The following is a 21,283-nucleotide window of genomic DNA, read 5'->3' on the forward strand; positions in this document are numbered from 1 at the left end:
ACTCTGTCCAGCTATTTTGGTTCTTCAAAGGTTAACCTCACTGTTGGCCGGGAGGAGGAACCTAATATATCTCCAGGGGGGAATGTGGTCAAAATAAATTACATTTTTTCCTTCAAAAATTAGCCTACAGCATAAAAACCCAGCGAGCGAGCCAACCTCCAAACTATGCTCTGGCTAACAGGTGAATGAGTCCATGGAGTGTTGAGTCATGTCTAAGTAATTCTAAAAGGTAAGTCGGCGTAACCAGAAAACACTGTCAGGCAAAGTGCTTCATCATTTTTTGAGTTTCATGATGTTACTCTCTTTTCATTGTTTTCCCTTTGGAGCTGACCATAGTCCCTGTGTGTCTTCATGCCTCTTTCCATGTGTTCTAGGTTGTGGTTTATAGGCCAAGGTCATGGGGGTCACAGTCTTCCGAGTAGGTCTTATCTGAAGATGAGACACAGGAAATGTGTCATGGCCTCAGAGGTGAAAGTTCATCCCTTCTTTCTCTCTCACTTCCCCCCATCCAGGCCCTCCAGAAGTTGGCAAATCAGTATCTAAAGAGGGAATGGCCAGACAGCCTATCAGAGGAGCAAGCAGACCACAGGTAAGTCCTTGTTTTTTCCAGAGGGAGGATTGTTTGAACTATTTTAAGTTTTTTCTTTCCAATGTGGGTACATGGGTACATGATGTTGATCGGGTATGTCCCTTTAAAATTTACAATATCATGTATTTTCTTGAAATTAGTAATGTGTTATGTGCTTCATTGCTCCAGAGCCTGTTGTGACTGAGGTTGCGTCACTAATTTTCTTTGGCTGCACCTTCATTTTCATTAGAGTGTGAAATTGTCTCTGTGCTAAAAGTGAGGAACCTGTCATTGCAATTCAGTGGGTAAATCAATCTGTGTGTGTGTGTGTGTGTGTGTGTTGTTTCAGGAACATGTATTGTGTATGGAAGGCCTATTTGGAGGGCACGGTCCAGGTCACCCAGTCCAGGATCAGCGCCTGCGACAACTTCAAAGTCCAGGTTGCCGATCCAGCCAAGACGGCCCGACTGCAGAAGGAGCAGCAGCTGAGGAAGGTAACGGAGGTCAACCCCAACACGATGCTCAGATTTCAGTCACTTCTCCCCCTTCATTCACATGGCTACCATTTTACACATTTGTGCAGCTGTACTGAAAAAATTCAGAATATGCGATCCTCCTTCCCCAAAGGGCAACAGGGCAGCATGTTTTGAATCTGAAGCAGGGTTTTTGAAGCATGATATGTGCTATGATGATATGTTATTTTTTCGGACTGAAGCTGCAGTCATTTTGTGGTGATAATATCTTTAATTTGATCATTTTCATGCTAAAAAAAAATACGAAAAATTACCAGCATGAATTTTATTCTTCAGGGTGGAAATGACTCTGAAACTGTATTTAGACCATGGGACACTAAAACTCTCCACTGAAACCCAGGATGATAATAATAATAATAATAATAATAATAATAATAATAATAATAATAATAATAATAACAATAACAATAGTATTAGGTGTAGTAATAATAATACATATTCATATATTAATAAAACATATTCATGCATACTAGAATGGAATCTAATTAAAATGTATTGATGTATCAATTCAACTTAAGGGCTTCCCATAGACAACTATGGGATTACAGTATGTAATCAAACAAACTGCATCATATCAGAGGTGGATGACACTGCCTGGCCCATATTGAATTTTTCATGAAGGGCTAATAACGGCCCAGTATATCTGCAAACCAGTATATTGGTGTGACCCTAACTTGAAGCAGCGTTATGTCTGGCGGTTAGCCTGCTTCCCGCTCATAAGGTCTGAAGCTGCCTTGCCCCAATGCTGTAATGTGACCAGGGCTGCTCTCTGGTTACTGTTGACCACGTTCCACTGCCTCCAACCAACAATGCCGCTCTTGTTCGCCCTCACCTTTTTGGAGGATGCCATTATAGCTCCTGTATCCCACATACCATTATGGGATTACTCGGTGCACATGTTCTGTAAACACGGTTAAGAGGCATTTCCACATTTTTCGGGTGCATTGCAGAAGTCAAAATCTCCCCAAATGTAAATCTCTCCCTCGTGTTTCCCCTGTCTGTCTCCCACCTACCCTCCCTAGTGTATTGAACAGCTGACGGTGGTCCAAGCCGAGCTGCAAGAGTCGGTGAAGGAGCTGACCAAGAGCAGGAAGAAGTATCAGGAGACCGAGACCATGGCCCAGGCTGTCCGAGAGAAGGCGGAGTTGGACGCCAAGTATGATCCAAATGACCATGCTACCCCATGTTAGATTATGGTGGTGTTATTTATAGGTTAACAGGCAAGGGTGCTCATGAGCGGCTCAGTGTTTTCTGTCAGTTGGCTATCAGTCGATTTGTCACCACTGCTCCCTATAGAACACACCATTGTGGTTAGAGGTGTACTGATACCAATTTTACAGAACTGATACATAGTACTTTATTAAGTAGATCAGCCGATACCAGTATTTTTTTTGCAGTTTTCTGAGTAATACAAAGTACCTAAGTGAATATATTTAAGGGTGACTCTATAGTAAATACAAATATAATTGTAGATCCTGTTCACACCATATAGTTTTACCAATGTTTTTCCCCAAAAGCGACACATTTTACACTTTTATTTTGAAGGCAGAGCCACCTCACTTCCTGTATTATTCTGACTGTCTCTGGCTGAATAACACTTTGAATTGCCACAATGCAGACAGTGCTGCTCCTCACAGTATTGGTATCTGGAAGATCCAATCCAAGTCAGAGTACGTGGGAGCTGGATCGGCTCCATTACTACAGATGCTATCAGTGCACCTCTAATTGTGATCTGAATGCATCAGTTAACTGGCCCTCTCCCTTTCCAGCCCGTTCACCGGAAACTCCATAGGCTCACTCTTATTTACAAACCCCTCCTAGGTCTGATATCCCCTATCTGACCAATCTGTTACAAATCACATCAGCTTGTAACACCAAGTCTGCTCATCACATCCTGCTAAATGTCCCCAGAGTTAAAACCTCACTTGGCCACTCCTTATTCCAGTTTGCTGCTCCCAGTGACTGGAATGAGTTGCAAAAGACTCTGCCTTCAAGGACTCTATCACTGATGTTTACTGACACACATGCAACTGTTTCTCAGCAAAAATGCCTACATTAACTTTTCTACCTGTGCTACTTTACTGTCTTTTCAACATTACGGTTTTTTTGTGGTTTCTGTTGCCTTCTGCGAACTGCTAGCATTATTGTTTGTTTATACTTTGTTTTGTGTTACTGTTTCGTTAAGTATTACAGATACTGATCACGCTGTCACCTTTCTAGTTTTGTGGTCAGTACCCAGTATCACAGCAGATATACAGCACCTGACATACAATGCTTCCCGCCTTTCCTTCTGTTCAGGTCCAAGCTGAGTCTCTTCCAGTCGAGATCCAGTCTGCAGAGGGCAAGCGTGAAGGTAAGAGGATTTCTATCTAAAAACCTACCTTTGGGTGATTGGCATTTTAGTGGCGCAATCAGCAATGTGAAATTCTGTGTCGCAGCTGAAAGCCAAGAGGAGCGAGTGTAACTCCAAAGCCACTCATTCCAGGAACGACTACCTGCTCACGCTAGCAGCCGCTAACGCTCACCAGCAGCGTTACTACGACACAGACCTCATTGACTGCATCAAGGTGAGGATATACACTGTCTGGGTGGATGGATGGTGGGAGTTAGAGCTTTAGGTGGGTGCAGGGTGGATGGATGAATGGATGGCCTTCCTGTTTCGTTAGACTTGTGATCCAGTTTGCCAAAATTCTTGTTTCTGTCTGGGTCTTCAGGTCTTAGACGGCAGAATCTATGAGCAGGTAAAGGATTACCTGGTGTCTCTGTGTCAGACTGAGCTGGAAACCTACCAGGCCGTCCACAGCACCTTCAACCACCTCCTGGACAACTCCAACGGGGTAAGTCTCCAAACCTACCAGACCACCAGCACTTCTGTTTGTCCACTTCAGTATCGCTCGGTGTCCTTGTGAACATCGGAAGAGTTGAAACCCCAACGCTGTGCTAGCTCCTAATTAGTCGGAATGGTTCGAGTTACCTCGGTACTCCTCGGTTACCTGCGCCTGAGCCACTGGCCTCTTTCAGTCTGGTTTCTGGAGGTCATCTTGCCTCTCTGAAACTGGAGCGGCATTTTGTTTCCGCCCAGGACAGTGTGTGAACGAATCGCTGGAGCAGAAAGCAGGGGGCGCACACTGGTTTTCAACAGGGCTCATATTTCAGCCCATGTGGTTTGAACATAACTGCCCTGAAACAGATTGTATGTGCACTCTGTGTATATGTGAGTGCATATATTGTTTGTGTGTGTGTGTTTGTGCTCTGTGCCTGCAGGCATATTCCACAAATGTGTGTGTGTCTTTCAGCTTGGTGTAGACGATGTATCGGGCTGATATTAGCCTTTTATTAAAAATCTGATATCAGCCAGTCAGTGTTATCCACCAATACGATGGATATGATACAGTTTGATTGATTACATATCTCTTGTAGAATTGATCAATGCTATATTACTTGTCTATGAGAAGTCCTTAACCTGAATTGATTCTAATGCAACATTTTTATTGGATTCCACAAGTTTGCATGAATAAGTTTTCTTATTATCTTGAGTTTCTGTGGAGAGTTTTAGTATCCCATGCTGTTTCAGAGGCTTTTCCACCCAGACAACAATATCATTCTGGGAAACACTGAATGCAAGGGATTTTTGTTTTTTGGTAGTATCAACTATCAGTAGCTTCAATCCCAAAAGTATTGGTATTGGTATCAGCCTTCAAAAACCTCCCAGAATCATCCCATGCCAGTGACCCGGTGTACTCCACCAGCCTCTGCTCCCTAGTGCCTCCACTCCACTCTTACTGGTCTAATGGGAACAGCATGATGGCTCTCAGATGGTCTAATACATTTTCAAAGCATTCAATAACGGCGGTTTGATGATGATAATTGGAGCCTTTTGCTTTAATCGGATTGGCGTGATGCCCATGTCAGATTTGTTTCCCAGTACACTTCTATTAGATTAGGAATTTTTGTGTCTCGTTTTCTCTTTTTCTTAACTCTCTCTCTCGCTCTCTCTCTCTCTCTCTCTCTCTCTGTAAGTGTATGATTTATTTTTAAATAAGCTGGTGACTTTTTAAAAAAAGAATGTATATAATGAGATTTTAATCTTCATTGTGCTCGCAGTGAGTCATTTTCTGGCAAAACTTAAATATGTTTTTCACCTCTTCCCCTCACAACACACACACATGCACATCTGTATGTAGGTGCTGCAGGAGTTCCACCAGCAGCTGTTTGTGCAGAAGAACATTGTGTTTCAGCGAGCCCCGGACTTCCTGTTCCAGCCCAGCGATTCGGACACGGTGAGTCCTGAAGCTTTATCAATCTGTTTCTTCTTACATAATTTCTTTTCTTAGCACTTCGCTGAACAGTCACTTGTCACTTGTAATGTAGATTATCAAGAAACTGAAGCTTATTTTACTTTTGGCCTGATTTTAAGTCGCTCTGGATAAAAGCATCAGCTAAATGCCTAAAATGTAAATCACGCCGCACAGTAGCAGTGCCTATGCTCAAGAGCTGTTTCCTGTGAAAAGTGTATGGCATATTTCAAGTTTCATACCGGTTCTAAAACGATACCTTTCTCTGTTAAATGAAAGCGATTTTAATATGTGAGTGCAAATTATTTTCTTGGACCACACTCAATTTATTTTCTCAATATAAATGCCCATAAACTAGATGAAAATTTGAGTTCTCATTGTAAGAATCCAAAATTCTGAAAAAGATTTTCAATACCATTTGATAAAATAAAATCCATGTTGATACCAAAAAATGCTGTTTTTTGATAACAAAGACCACTGTCTTGGACAAACCCTTGTCTGAAGTGTGTATATTAGAGTTGGCCTTTTATCAAAAAATCTGATCTGTCATCCATCTCTAATATGATGGATCTGATGCAGTTTGGTTGATTTCATATTTATTGTAGAATTGCTCAATACTACACTGGTTGTTTTATGGGAAGACCTTAACCTGACTTGATTCTAATGCAACATTTTGGTCAAAGTGTCCATGAGTGGTTTACTTTATTGTATTACTATTCTGTTTCAGAGGCTTTTCCACACTGACTAGAATAGAATTCTGGCGGAAACACCGAATACTCGTCATTTTCTGTCATGAAAATGTTTGGAGAAAAAAAGATACTGAATATTTACACAAAATATTGGCAATTGGCAGCTTTAGTCCAAGAATATTAGTATTGGTATTGGCTCTCAAAAACTCATATTGGTCAAACCCTATCTTCTGTGTTTCTGTTCCTCTTTGCTGTTGCTTGTAGCAACTGATAATGTAATAAATGGCAGATACTGTAATAATTCTAATGGTCTAAATTCTGTTTCAGAGGCTTTTCCACGCTGACTAGAATACAATTCTGTCAACTTCTTTTTTGGAAGTTTTTTTTTTTGGCCATCTATAAAAGATATTGAATATCTGCACAAATATTGGCTATCAGCAGCTTCACACCAAAAATTTTGGTATATCAGCCTTCAACAACCCATATCAATCGAACACTACTATGCAAGTCTGCCAGTGACTTGTTGCAAGCTACTGTACATTGATATATTGCGTGGGCGTTCATGCCACTCATATTCCTCGCCTAGCCATGTTAGTCCGACGCCCAACTCCACCAGCCTGTTGCCCTTTTCTCCTTTCCATCTGCCCCTCTGCTCTGCTGGACAACACTGGACAATTTGTTCAAACTGCAAGCGCTCACGTTGTTTTCATTGGAAGTCAAACAAGCAGCAGCCTGTTCCTAAAGAAAACATTAGTGGTGGAGAGCCCCCCCCCCCCCCCCCCCCCCCCCCATACCACTTGCACCAGACAGAGGGATCCGGTAAAGAGTAGCGCTGAACTGGGAGGGAGGGGCAGGAGGTAGGCCGGGCCCTGTGGACGGCCCATCTGTGAAAAGGAGGCATTGTGAGAGGGCCTCATCAGAGTGCCCTGAAACCCCCCTACACACACACACACACACACCACTGTTGTCATGTGAAAACCTCACAAGTCCAGTTTTAAGGATTTTTATGTTTTAACTTTGATTGAAGAGAAATCTGAATGGATAGCACAGATTAAAAGGATGATCCCTGAAGTCTGATATACTGCCCACCTTGCTTGATAGAAGACCACCACATCCTAAAACACTTTAAATCAGCTATTGCCGATGTTCCTTGCATTTCTGGGTCCATTTTGTTTGGTGGTGTATTTTTCTTGTTCCTGTGGATGAGTGGCCAAACGTAGACAACGTAATATCACGTTGAGATATTTCCAGTTCAGCTATAATGGAATTTGACAGCAGAAAATTTGTTAGCTATCTAAAACATCAACAGTTAGCGTCAGGTTTTGGTGTCAGTCCCTCAGAATCAAAGAGCGAAGGCTTCTTTCTAGAGCTGCCATTTTGCACCGACGTTCAACAATCATACAGGGAGAAAACCTTCGTAGAAGAGGCAGTGAGACCAATTTCTCTACCAACAGTAGCCTCAATAGACCAGAATGCAATGCAGCCACAAGACATACTTTGAGTAAGGGGCATGGGTCATTCTGGGAAATATAGGAAATCACTAACTGAAGTAGATGAGGCAGGTTGAGGGAAAGTGGGTACACCAATGAATTAAATTACAATACTGTGTCACAAAATTGTGTATCCAAGGGTGGATTTTTCCTTTTAAGATAAGATGAAATTTCCTCAGTACCATGAGTGCATACATTCTCATATGGGATGCTACAAAAAATATAATAGACTATAAATTGAAACTTTACATTTTTACATTTTCCTCTATGGGCTGAGAAAATTCTATAACCCTTGGGGCTTCTGAAACCCTTTCTAAAACCCATTGGATAAAACTCAAAAATGCATGGTTGTCAAGCTAAAAAACAAGGCTGACGTTTTGGAGATGTGAGGTTTTCACTTGATGCGACAACACTCACACATTGACTCAATGAAGCTTTCGTCTCTCAATGATTTGTGGCCTTACTGCGTTTCTCAGTCAAAACACTTTGACTTCTCTCCCTCCCTCTTACATAACTTTGCTCCATGTGTGGCTTTTTTCATAATGGGGTTTGGAGTCCTCAGACGTAAGCGTAAATGTATAAAGAAGAATCTGCCAAATTGTCATAACAGAAATGTAAGTGTGAATAGGGTTAGACATTCCTTAAATGTGACGACAGTTCCCTATCCTAAACTGGTGGTCCCACTAAGTGGGATCAGGGGACACCCAAGGATCCTTAAAGGTGATCCAGGGGGTCCCACAGCAAAATGAGGAATAGTTTAAAGCTGCAGTAGGCAAAATTTTTATGTTAAAATACACTCTTCTTATCAGCCTAAATCACAAAATGCGGAAAGAGAAAGTCCTGGCCAAAGGCAAAACGGCTCTCTTGATCATTTTCTTCCAATAAGCCTACAATTAGTTAGTTCTAAACTTACTCAAAGAGACTTGGACAAAAGATGTAGAATAAAGTGATAACCTGTATAATCTCCTGACACAGCAATGGTGGTCCTTGGTAAAGGCTGAAGATCATATAGCCATCAGTAGCCTACAGTTGACCCTACTGTTTTAGCTGTAGTTTTGTGTATAGAATAATAGATTCAGATGGTTGGAAAAGGTAGTGTGAAAAATGAAATCACCATGCCTATCTTGAGAAAATTGAAAGTATAAAGAAAAAAGATTGGCCTGTGAAGGAGAAACCCATAAAATGCTTTTTTTTTTTCAGTCACCTAAAGTCAAGTCGTCTTCTCAGCTAATCCACCTATTCTGCGCATGTCCATCTCTTGCATATATATATCCTATTAAATTGATTTAAAGATTTTTTCTGCCTTATTGCAGTCATTGTCTGATGTGCATTAATTTTGAGCAAATAAATGAATGGAAAAAGAGTTAGGCTAACCGCCGCCATACTTACAGCAATCTCACAGCAACCATAAGCCAAACTTGGTACTGTGATGACGTCTCTGAGCCAATCTTGGTACACAATGACAAATGGTACACATTATGAAATTATTAAATGGGAAATGTATCCCCTTTGTTCAGAAACCTGCAAACCATCTGCCCAACAAATGTTATTTATTGATATTACATCATGTTAAATTCATAAACTGTGCACCAGACAAATATTACTATGCCATGAAATAATTAAGCTTATCACGCTAAGTGAAGTCCAGAGGGTTTTTTTGTTTTTTTTAGCTTCAAGTCAAAGCAAATCTAAAGTCCTCATATTTATGGGTGGCTGAAGTCAAACTCTGCTGCCATGTCCACAGGTTTCAGCCCTATGGGCTTGAACCCCTAAAAATACATATTCATATTCCACATACTTATGTGGAATCTGATCAAAATGTTTCATTAGAATCAATTCAGGGTAAGTCCTTCTCATTTTCAATAAAAGGCTAATATCAGCCCCATATATTGGAACTTGATGTATCGGCGTAACGTTGATTAGAATATGGTGATGGTGTTGCTCTGTTCCTCTCCCTCATCCGCTCTATTGTATCTGCTTTTCTCTCTGTTTGTAGGTGGTGCAGCTGCAGAAAGAGTGTGGGACAGCGGAGGAGCACAGCCTGGATAAGGAGGCGAGGAAGTGGGCGAGCCGAGTGGCACGAGAATACAAGAGCGTCATCCACACCCAGAGGGTGAGAACCAAACCAAACTGATAGAGGCTTAGGGGAGGAGATGCTTTCACCAAATCCTGTACACTCAGCAGCCACTTTATTAGGCAAACCACCATGTTCACAAAATATTTTTTTGTGTATATTTGTGCTCACTCACTTATACAATGGATTGTTTTGTCTTTGTCTCACACCTGCTATGTGTTGCCACATGATAGCGTGAAGTTTCAACTAACATTAGGCTAGTTAACCATGCTACCGCATTGTGTAGAGCAGGGTAACAGGCAGCCAATCAGGAGCCTGTTTCATACAGAGCCATTGTTTTGCTTTGATTTGATTTGCTCACGGTCAGAGAGAGTGTACGTTGGCCAGCAGGGACAAAGTTTGAGGACAAGCAATAACCAAAGACTGGATATAACCTAAGAATTCAAATGTTATTGTCTCAAAAATTTACCAGCCAGTGTGTTGGGTGGCCCTTATTTATTTGTCTGCTAAAGACTAATTTTACCAGCATTTGACACTTGGCGGGTGATCATTTTGGACCTTGGGTACCACAGACGACTACATAACCATGCAGAACATCAGCAGTATGCAGAACAGCATCTTAGAAGGCCCAACATGATGGTCCTCATGGATAGTTTATATAGTAGCAGACAACCTCACCTTGTTCCACTTACTTAGTGCACTATCCACTCAATATTGGTGTGAGGCATTTTTCAGTGAGGAGAGTTTTATTCAGCAAACTATCCACCATTTTAAACACATGACACCTACTCTGACAAAATTACTGGCATGAATGTAACCCTTACTATAAAGTTATTATTTATATTCTTATTTAAAGAGCTTTGGCTGCAACATAATATAATTGTAATAATCAGTTTAATAATGATCAGTGTAATAATCACTTTTTAAATACTGAGCAATGAACATCAGGTAGCATTTTTGTCACAACAGATATTTGGTTCTAAGTGGTCATTGCTTCTCAGAGATCACTTGATGTGCCAAAATGTGTTTCCCATGGTAGTGTCTTCACCTTGATTTCACACCAGGGAAAAAAATAACTAGCGTTTCAATTTTTGTGGATTGTTTACCTATCACTGGCTTTTAAAACAGTAAAACTGTTTTAAAAACATTTCAATCAAAGAATGAGAGTAGCCTACACAAACTGACCTACCAAGTTGCCTCATAATCAACGGAGATCACACTTGTGATCTTATCTCAAACCACAAGTGTTGGTTCTACATGGAAGTTGTCAGGCTATAAATCAGTTTACTTATCATTTATGAAGCACAGTTCCCCCTCAATAATTTCCTTGTGTAGTGGCAAAACAACAACACAAACTGAGGGCAAAATGAGGGAACACCACCAGAGAAGCCCATTTTTTTAAGGGACACAAATTTTGGCACTGGAAAGATAAAACGCATCACTTCCTGTGTGATTTTTATTTTTATTTTTTCCCAGACTCAGAACAGAAAATTTAAAAGCTTTCATGAACTCGCTGTTGGTTGAATCACATGGTTATATCAATTGGTGATATAAGAGAGTACCAAAAACGGACATTTATTCATATAAAAATGTGATGGATTATTATTTTAAATTTATAATAGATTAACACTGCTACGCTTAGTTCTGTTAATGACTGACTAATTTCTCTGCTAAATTTGAATTTACTTTTAACCTGGAAATCATACAATCTACCAATGAGTGCCATGTGTGAGAGGGAAATGATAATGACTCATAACAGGATAAGAGTTGACCGTTCCCCCTCCCCCTCCCCCTCACCCTCACTCCCTCCCCCCCTCACCTTCCCTCTCACCCTCACCTTCCCTGATGTTGATGATGATTTATTGTGAAATCTAAATACTGAAGACACCAGTTGTTGCCAAACTCACCGATAAGCATTTTCCAGTAAACCAGGATGAAACCGTCTGTTCTCAGTAACCAGGAAATGACTCACTTCTTCTCTTTGGCCTGGCTCAATAAAATGTTTTCAATTAATGGCTTTATTGTTTTACAGTTTCCGTCCTATTTTCAGTTGTTACATTTTGGATCCTCCTTTTCGCTGTCAGTATCTTTAAATGAGTTCATATAGCTGTGGTTAATGTGAGGTGGTTGTTTCCTTTTTTTGTTCGTGACCTTTTTAGGCCCTGGAGGAATATGGGACCCAGGAGACCTCAGAGCAAAACAACAGTGAGCTGGAGACCAAGATGGAGGTGGCCAGACAGAGTCTTCGTAGGGCAGAGGTAACGTGTGTGTGTGTGTGTGTGTGTGTGTGTGTGTGTGTGTGTGTCAGAGCCTGAAGTGGATTTGTCTGGTTTCTCGATCAGTGTTCTAGCACTGTAAGGTGGCCTTATACTCCCCCTACTGGTTCAAAAGGAGAATTCCCCCGAAGGGTTGGACTGAAATAGAAGTTTGCCGATATTGGTCTGTCATTACAAATTAGATGTGGTCCAGTCAGTGTCGTCCACCTCTGATACAATGCAGTTTGATTGATTAGGCTACATATTGCTGTAGAGTTGATCCGTACTACATTGGTTGTCTATGGGAAGCCCGTAACCTGAATTGATTCTAATAGGACATTTTATAGTATTAGTACTAGGTTTAGTATTATCAGTTATTATTAGTTTTAGTGTCCCATGATGGTCTAAATGCTGTTTCAGAGGGTTTTCCACCCTGACCAGAATAAAATTCTGGGGGGAACACTGAGCACTTGCATGAAAGTGGTCAAATTCATGCCAATTCACATTGTGTATCAGCACAAAATATCAGCTATCGGCAGCTTCAATCCAAAAAATATTGGTATTGGTGTCAGCCTTCAAAAATATCACTGTAATTTCACTGTGTGCTAATCAGGTCTTCCAAAATTCCTGATTCCAAAATTTTCCAGCTGTCTACTTAATCTATCAAAGTCATATGTCTTGTCTGCACTTGTCGATCAAATTCTTTTTATGTTTTTTTGCAATGGCAGACGGTGAAAGTGAAGGCGGAGGCCCGTCTGGACCTGCTGAGGCAGGCGGGCATTGCTGTTGAAACGTGGCTGAAGAGCGCCATGAACCAGGTGATGGAGGAGCTGGAGAACGAACGCTGGGCCAACCTCAATACCCACGATCCTTCACTTTCTGTAAGATCACCAAAAATACAACGGGATGGGTGGGGGATGCTTACTTCTAAATTTAACATTGTTCTTTCAGAATTATAAACGTACTATCTCCAAGGGTGGAAGTAATGTATTAGTATTATTGACATCAGTAATTTCACTTAAGTATGTTTTAACTGTGTTGTACTTCATCCATTACAGTGTACAAATTTTCTAGTCTCAACAAAGAAACAGTTCTACTATTTTGGTTCTCATTCCATTCGACTCTCTCCGACTGTGTCACCCAAAGCCAACTGTCTCACGCTTTACGTTTCCCCAGGGAACCGCGGATTTGGAGCGAGAGGATGAGGAGGAGATGGAGGATAGCGGTGAAGTGCTGGACGACAGCAGCTCCAGCCCCTCCAGCACCTTGAGGAACTACCCCCTCACCTGCAAAGTGCTGTACTCCTACAAGGTACCGCCGCTATTCTCATGTATGGCTTTCTGTACATATGTATAGCCTTCTCTAGACCTAATGGGAATACAACGCATACTTGCACATATTGTGTATAAACTGTGAATTCACATATTTGTTCCTACATACTTATATGTTAATATAGCGCATAGCTTCATAATTTTACAAATTTTCACTCATTTCAGACATTCTTTTTCAGTATTGTAAATATTTTATTTTTTTCTCAATATTTCACTGTCACATGCAATATCGCAGACACCGCTGTTCAGATTTTGACGATATTTGGGGAAATGATGCATCTCACCACTGTGATTGAGCATTTTCAAAATTGCACTCCAAGTTGCCACGTGCAAACAAACTGGTAGTCTAATCTCTTTCCTCATTGCCAGGCATCTCAGCCAGATGAACTGACCATCGAGGAGCAGGAGGTCCTGGAGGTCATTGACGATGGAGACATGGAGGACTGGGTCAAGGTACACCACACCTCCATCCATTTAAACCACGCTGTTGGATTTGCTGCCCCATACTTCAGCATTTCAGCTCAGCTCCTTTGGTGTTGACAAATGATGTTTGTGGCCGGTTTGATAGCCACTACACCACAGAAACCCCTCTTGTTGTTTCTTGATCAACGCGTGTTTCCTCCCTTTCCAGGCCAGAAACCGTAGTGGGCAGGTGGGCTACGTCCCAGAGAAATACCTGCAGCTGCCCTCCTCCAACAGCCTACTGAGTATGCTGCAGTCTCTGGCAGCGCTGGACGCCCGATCCCATTCCTCCAGTAACTCCACCGAACCCGAAACCGAACCACCAACTAGCACTGTCAATGGAGACTCCAATGGTGAGGAATACTACTACTACTAACACTACTAGCCTGACATGGCTTGTTTAAATATCTACTTCTACTTTCTACATTAGACCGATATGGGTTTTTGAAGGCACCAATAGCCGATGTTTTGTTCTGATATTCAGTACCATTTTCATGCATTCCCAGATAATTATTCAGATTCACAAAAAAGTATTCAGTGTTTCCCCCACAATTTTGTCAGGGTGGAAAAGCCACTGAAACAACGTTGAGACCATGGGACACTAAAACTCTCTGTGGAAACCCAAGATAATAATAAGAAAAAAACATATTCATGCATACTTGTGGCCCTATATATTGGTCAGATGTTTCACTGTGCGTTTTCTCTGCCTTACCTGTTTTTGTGTGTCTCAGTGTCATTTGCGAAGGCCCTGTACGACTACGCGGGGCAGACGGACGACGAGCTGTCCTTCCCAGAGGGCGCCATCATCCGCATCCTCAGCAGAGAGACCCACGAGGACGACGGCTTCTGGGAGGGCGAGTTCAACGGCGTCGTCGGCGTCTTCCCGGCGGTTCTGGTGGAGGACCTCAACGGTGCCGGCGAGAACGGAGACGGGCAAAGAGATGGCAGCGCACAGGTAGACGACCCACATGGATGTAACGCAGCTAAGGGTTCGGGACTTCAATCTCTGGCCTCCTTTTGTGACGTTTTCACTGTGTTAATTCGTCTTTCTTGCGTGCCGTTTTCAAGGCTCCCCTCTCCACTTCGGCCCAGTGCGAGCGCTCCCCTCGTAGCCCCTTCCAGCCGGGGCCTTTCCACAGCAGCCCCCTCCAGACGCCCACCCTGGCCTCTCCTCAGTCCAGCCCCTCCAGCGCCACTGCCTCCCCCATCGGCCGGCCGCCCTCCTATCTCAACGGACATCACAGGCCGCCGCCGGCGCCGCACAAAAGCCCCATTCAGAGTGAGATTCAGTGGTTTGTCTGTATTATTAAAGTAGCCGGTGTACGTCTGGGAACTGAATGGGCATGAAAACTGTTTATAATTCAAAGAAGAAACTAGATGTTTGCAGTAGTAAAAATGGTAATTCTGATGGTAACCTGTGTTCTTTGCCCTCCTCAGGTCCAGCCCAAGGCTCCGCTCAGCCCCCCAAATACCCTGATGGTGGTTCTGGCACCATTCGCCCTGTAAGTAAACACAGTTCTTAGGCTGTTGGATGAAAACCTTATATCTCCCAAGGCTGTTTTCACACTGTTCCACTGCCTCAACCGCATCTTGTGCTACTAATGAAAAGTGGGTCACTCGAGGCACATTTGGTTTAGTCTAGTCAGCTGTTGATTTGCAGCGTTTTGTTTACAACGTGAAATAGATGTCAATTTCCTAAACCAACAATGTGTGTGTGTTGCATGTACCACTTAGTTGGATTTTTGTGTATTTTGTTTGACCATGGCAAAGAGAAAACTGACTGCGATGGCTGTAGTGATTGAGGCAGAGGAGCCAATCAGCCGCCTAGTCCTTGTTACGATTGGTCGATCCACATCATGTGGTCTCTTCTAAAAAACAGGAACTTTTTTCAACTTTAGGAAGCAGCTGCTCTACCTAAAAAGATGCCAGGCGTAGCACTTTTCCTGACGCTACCGCTTTTTGTCCGCCGTGCAGCTACTTCCCCATTGACATCAATGTAAAGAAGGCAATGACTGTTTCAAAAAAGCGGAATATTGTAAAAACTCCTGTAAAGTCTATTTTTTAAAAATGATATTGATTGAAGACTAGAGGTAGAGCAGCAAGGAGAGCTCACACTCTCCAATGCACAACCAAATTTTTAACATTCATAGTAATAAGAGTTTCCCCTTAAATTTCCTCTTAAGTAGCTTCAAAGTTAGAAAAAACATGTTTTCCATACTGTATGACTGTGTCACATACATGTTCTGTATCGGCTCGTTCTAACTCTTCATTGAAGCCATAGCTGCTTATACTGAGTGAAATATTCAAACCCAAGATGCCATTTTTTTTTGGCTGCACCATTACATCAAATCTAGATGTCTTGTGCATCATTTTATAGACATGCCCCTGTAATTCAGCCTATTTTGTATCTTCGTATCTCTGTATCTGCTGATGCAACAGTGCCATCATGCTGCCTAGCCCACAAACGGCAACAAAGCACAATGCAGCTTTAGTTGTATGCGGTCAAACCTCTCGGCTCCATTTTGATTTACCCGTCGATCCGTGTCTCCAGGTTCGCGCCGCTCCTCCGCCCCCTAAGCAGCATCCTCGCGGGCAGGTGAAGAGGAGGGAAGAGGTGGAGATCACCCTGGTGTAGCGGCATCACCCCGGCGGTGGCGGCAGCTCCGTTGGAACCGGACGTTACGCGGCGGGTCTCGGCCTCTCGACGCCCTCCCAGAGGAAGCCCGAGAAAACTCTGACCCCCTGAAGCAGCCTGAAGTCCAGGAGAGGGCCTGCGTTTGCTCCTACTCTTCATCTTCACACTCCCGTCTCTACTGTTCGTCTCCTGTTAGGGTTCGACCGATACATGGGGCCAATATCGTCCTTTTGTTAAAACTCAGATACCAGCCAGTCAGTATCGTCCGTCTCTGATATGGATATGATGCAGTTTGTTTGATTTCCTATTTATTGGATAATTGATCAATACTACACTGGCTGTCTGTGGGAAACCCTCAAGTTAAAGTGATTCTAATGTAACAAGTATGCATGAATATGTTTTTTTGAATTATTGGAGATAATAATAATTTAGTGTCCCATGGTCTAAATGCTGTTTCTCGTCATTTTCTGTCATGAAAATGTTCGGAAAAAAAAAAAAAAGATATTGAATATTTACACAAAATATTGGCAATCGGCAGCTTTAGTCCAAGAATATCAGTATTGGTGTTGGCTCTCAAAAACTCATATATCGGTCAAACCCTATCTTCTATGTTTCTCTTCCTGCTGTCGCTTGTAGCAACTGATAATGTAATAACTGGCGGATACTGTAATAATTTGACAAAATGTGATAAAAATGTTCCTCTGAATGGGCTGAAAATGTAATAAAACCGGTCAGTGTAATAAATTGCTGGATAATGTAATAACATCACATTGAGATGATATTACATTATCCAGGAATTTATTCCATTGACAGGTTTTATTGAATTTTTAACCCATTTAGAGAGACATTTTATTCCATTTTGCCAGCTTTTCACATTATCTGGCAGTTATGACATCATCAGTCGCTACATGGCTCTCTCTCTCTTACTTTCATAGTTGGGCATTGAGCTGTGAGCGTCTCGCCTTGATAAGAGTTTTCACAATTGGATTACTATGCAACAAAGTTATACTTGGCGGGACGTCGCAGCATTTTTGTTAATATTTAGCTTCAACCTAAACCAAAAGTCTGGTTGTCTCCACGCAGAATCAAAACTCCAACAGGGAAGAGGCTGGTCCTCTCCTTTAACACAAGCAACTTGACACAAAGTTACATAAACAAGGGAAAAGTGGCAATTTTAGTTGGGGGGATTGTTATTTCAGTAGGGAGAATCTCCTACTTGTGGAAAGTTGTCTGATCAAAACAATGGATCCCCTGCCTTTTTTTTGTTTAATTTTAAAGCAATTCCCCCCCCCCTTTTTTATGTCAGTTTTCTTTGCACCAAATGCTAAGAAATTCCTAAAGGTCTGGGGGATAAATGTAGAGCGAATGAATATATGTAGTCTATCTTTTCTTCCTGTTGTGTTGTAAAATAAGGATGTAGCTATGTTTTATTATGAATACTAATCTAGGCCTAAACTAGCCAATAATGGTTGCCGGTGGGAGTAGTTGTGCGGTGGAGTTGAGGAGAGGGTTGCAGTTCATGACAGTTGATATTGAGGTAATGTGCAGTCGTGCAGAGCGTCCAGACAGGAAAACACCCCGAGCTGCTAGCTGTCCAGTGGAAATGTACACAGACTGTCATACTGAAGCACTTTTTGACGTCTTTTTATTCCTTTTCAGTATTGCTGGTTGGTCTCTGTTGTGGATGCTACATTGTTTGTTCGGTTTTTCTCGTTTGACATTTTGTTTACCGACTATATTGGTATGAATACGTTTCTTTTAACTGCTCTTGAGTTATTTAGCCTTAAATAGCCGTTGTAGTGTCTTTGGTTGAGATTGCGGTATGATCTTTTGGTCATATCATTTTTGAAATATCAATAGTTTACAGAGAGCTTGGAGATGGATATCTGTACAAACAATAGCGCAGCATTTTCTTTTGTTTTTTAGAATTAGGATAAAACCTATTGAAATGTAGTTCAATTGGATCAGAGGAAAAGGGATATCTGTCAGCCACGTTGCTGTGTTCTCGTTGATCTCCTTGAGATCTGAATGTCATCAAACTTATTTTTGAAGTTTACATTTACCCTGTTCTATTGAAAAAAGATAGTCGTCAGACTGAATTCTCTTTTCCCAATAGAGAAGTTGATTGTTAACTTGCTACTGGTCCTGAATCCATTTACATTATCTTGGGGGAGGGGGGCCTCTTAATCTGAAACTGAAATTCAGTTACAAACTGCCCACAGTTCCATAATGTAAGCTCTGCAGAAGTTGTTGAGCATCACAATTATACACCAGTGGATGTTAAACTGTATTTATTGTGTACAAATAAATGTGAAATAAAAATAGCTGAAATAAAACACTAACATTAGTTCTGCTTTAATCATGTTACTATTTATGTCAATTTTGGGTTTGATGTATTTCGCTTATGACTTAACTTGGTGTGTGTGTGTGTGTGTGTGTTTGACAGTGTTTGTGTGTGTGTGTGTGTGTGTTTGTGTGTGTCTGAGAGCAAGAGAAAGATCCAGGAAAGGTCTTGTATCAGAGCGCCCTCTCATTGGCAATATTAATATTGCATGCAGATGCCGACCATGCTGCAACTCTCCCATTGACAAATGTAGAGTTTGGGTTCATCATATCTGCAGTAATAGTGATAGTATACTGATGCCATTTGCACCAGGTATTTTTTGCATTAACTTGCCTTAATTGTGACAGAAACAACCCCGAGCTCACAGCAGTCATTAAATAATTGATTTGAATACCTATGCAGTAGGCGTGGGCCTGTACAACACATTTAAATTGATTACTTGCAGACAAAGACTGCAAATCTGAGAAAATAAACACATGCATATTCAAACCAGCTGACTGACCTAAAGCAAAGCAGCACTTGTTCATTTAAAGTAAAACATGTAAATTAAATAAAATGGCATCTGCAGGCTGAGTGATGGTAGTGAATGCAGCAGGAATCACATCCATCACGGTCATTACTAAATCAAACCAAGAGCGATAAAAGATCATCCTGACGACAGTGAACGCAACTGCAGAAATTAAACTGATGCTCACTCCCCTCGCTGACTCGTTTGTTTACATTGACTTTTTAACCGCAAACCATTGTCAAGCTAAACAGAAGAAGCAACATAGCTTCCGGTCACAACTTTCAAAATAAATCCCTTATTGACGCGTTAGAGCATTTTTTTTAGTGATGCAAAGTCCCAACGTGAAAATACAGTATGTATGTAAGGAGAAGTCGTTAGTTTATGAAATCTTTCCCACACAATATGGCCTTTCCACAGCATCTTTCATAGTCATATATGGGGGTGCCAAAAATACACAGATGGACTCAGTCGCATAAACATATACCAGACAATTTGGAAGGATTTCCATTGTCTGTATAAAATCCATTTTAACCTATTACTGTGGCATTACTGTTCCTAGAGCCTGACAAATGGGAGTTTCAGTACCAAGAGTGACCTATTGTGCGCTTTTATCTTGAAGGCTAAATCGTCCAACTTCCGGTTTTAGTGTGGCTAACTCTGGCTAGCTTGAAGCAACTTTACCGCAAAGACCTCTGGGCCACTATTTTCTTTGACGCGGTGGATTGTGGGCCGTCATTTCTCTTGCCTGGTCCTCCGCTAGAGTAGAGCTACGTCAAGCTAGATAGAGTAAGCCAGGACAAGACAGGAAATAAGCCAATGTTGCCTTCAAAATAATAGTATAAAATATAATTTTATTTTAAAAATATAACTTTAATGTTTGGTACATGAACTAAGGGTTGGCAAATCCCTTAAGACGCTTGGTATCATGTTCCAGGTCTGTCAAGCTCCATATAAACAACCTGACTGACCAAACACACTTTTTCTAAATGGAACTAGACAGTCTCCTCTGGTGACCGCTTGTGTTTCTCTTTATAAACTCTTTTACAGGACCTCCTCCTGTAAAGGCTAGACCATGGAGGATTTTATACATCAAAATAGAAATAAAATATTTTCCCAGCTCAACAAAGCAAATTTCTTCTAGATGTTGCAATGATAATACGCATTTTGGCTTTTCGTCTAGAATTTTTAGTGCTTGTCTGTACACGAGCACACACTGCATATTACACAGTATGTCATGCATTAAAATATAATTTGGATGACTCAATAGTTAAATTTTTTCCGATATATCTAAAATTAGACAAATTAAATTGTATTCTATTTACGATTCTTTTCACTTGTTTAAAGCAGAGCTGTGAATCAATAATGATTCCTAAGTATTTGAACTCATGTACCACTTCCAGCTTTGTTCCTAATACAAACACATCTGGGTCTCTATCAGTGCTTGCCTTTTTAGAAAAAAACATACAGTTGTCAACATGTTAAGATGTAAATGTGAACATTCCATCCAGTTAGAAAAATTAACCATAGCAGCCTAATGTTTGTTTTTAGCATGCACATACACAACTGTATCATCTGCATACATCTGACAAGTCACATTGGATGGACAATTACCAGACAGGTCGTTTATATAAAGACTAAACAACAAAGGCCCCAGAACCGAACCTTGAGGTACACCAAGAGTATTATCAGAAGTTGCAGATGTGGTGTTGTCTACCACACTGTTTTCTATATACAAGATATGATTGCATTTCATAGTGCTCAGTGAAAGGTTAAAATGAGACAATTTGGCGATCAAAACCTGATTGTTTACTGTATTGAAAGCTTTTTTTTTTTAAATCAAGAAAAACAGCTCCTACAACACCACTTGCACCCATCTTGGACTGTTTTCTAGATGATTCTAAACTCTAGATGATTATATGATGTGAAAAGTAACTTTCAACCTTAAACACATACCCCCCCCCCCCCCCCCCCCCCCCCTTGCACTTTGTATTACCCAAAACAACATTTGAAACAAGTCATTTTCTAACAGTTTTATTTTGAAAGTTGTCACCGGAAGTCGTATATTTTGTTCCGGCTAGCTTGACACTGGTGTGGAAAAG

The 21,283-nt window shown here is 41.4% G+C and overlaps 1 protein-coding gene across 1 annotated transcript in view; it reads left to right on the top strand.

Annotated features, from left to right (window-relative positions):
* The window catches only part of LOC139916379 (F-BAR and double SH3 domains protein 2-like), a 31,449-nt gene extending 14,464 nt beyond the window's left edge, over positions 1–16,985 (top strand). Inside the window, exons 4-20 of the mRNA XM_078286642.1 lie at positions 513–589; positions 918–1,062; positions 2,124–2,257; positions 3,400–3,454; positions 3,540–3,668; positions 3,816–3,938; positions 5,286–5,381; positions 9,572–9,688; positions 11,809–11,907; positions 12,633–12,785; positions 13,081–13,215; positions 13,605–13,688; positions 13,867–14,050; positions 14,429–14,652; positions 14,766–14,976; positions 15,135–15,199; positions 16,249–16,985. Coding sequence (XP_078142768.1) covers positions 513–589; positions 918–1,062; positions 2,124–2,257; positions 3,400–3,454; positions 3,540–3,668; positions 3,816–3,938; positions 5,286–5,381; positions 9,572–9,688; positions 11,809–11,907; positions 12,633–12,785; positions 13,081–13,215; positions 13,605–13,688; positions 13,867–14,050; positions 14,429–14,652; positions 14,766–14,976; positions 15,135–15,199; positions 16,249–16,332 — 2,115 coding nt within the window. The 3' untranslated portion in view covers positions 16,333–16,985. The remainder of the gene's footprint in view (positions 1–512; positions 590–917; positions 1,063–2,123; positions 2,258–3,399; positions 3,455–3,539; positions 3,669–3,815; positions 3,939–5,285; positions 5,382–9,571; positions 9,689–11,808; positions 11,908–12,632; positions 12,786–13,080; positions 13,216–13,604; positions 13,689–13,866; positions 14,051–14,428; positions 14,653–14,765; positions 14,977–15,134; positions 15,200–16,248) is intronic.
* The last annotated feature ends 4,298 nt before the right edge of the window (positions 16,986–21,283 follow it).

This window comes from Centroberyx gerrardi, chromosome 11, assembly GCF_048128805.1.
Source record: "Centroberyx gerrardi isolate f3 chromosome 11, fCenGer3.hap1.cur.20231027, whole genome shotgun sequence".
NCBI classification, from domain to species: Eukaryota; Metazoa; Chordata; class Actinopteri; order Beryciformes; family Berycidae; genus Centroberyx; species Centroberyx gerrardi.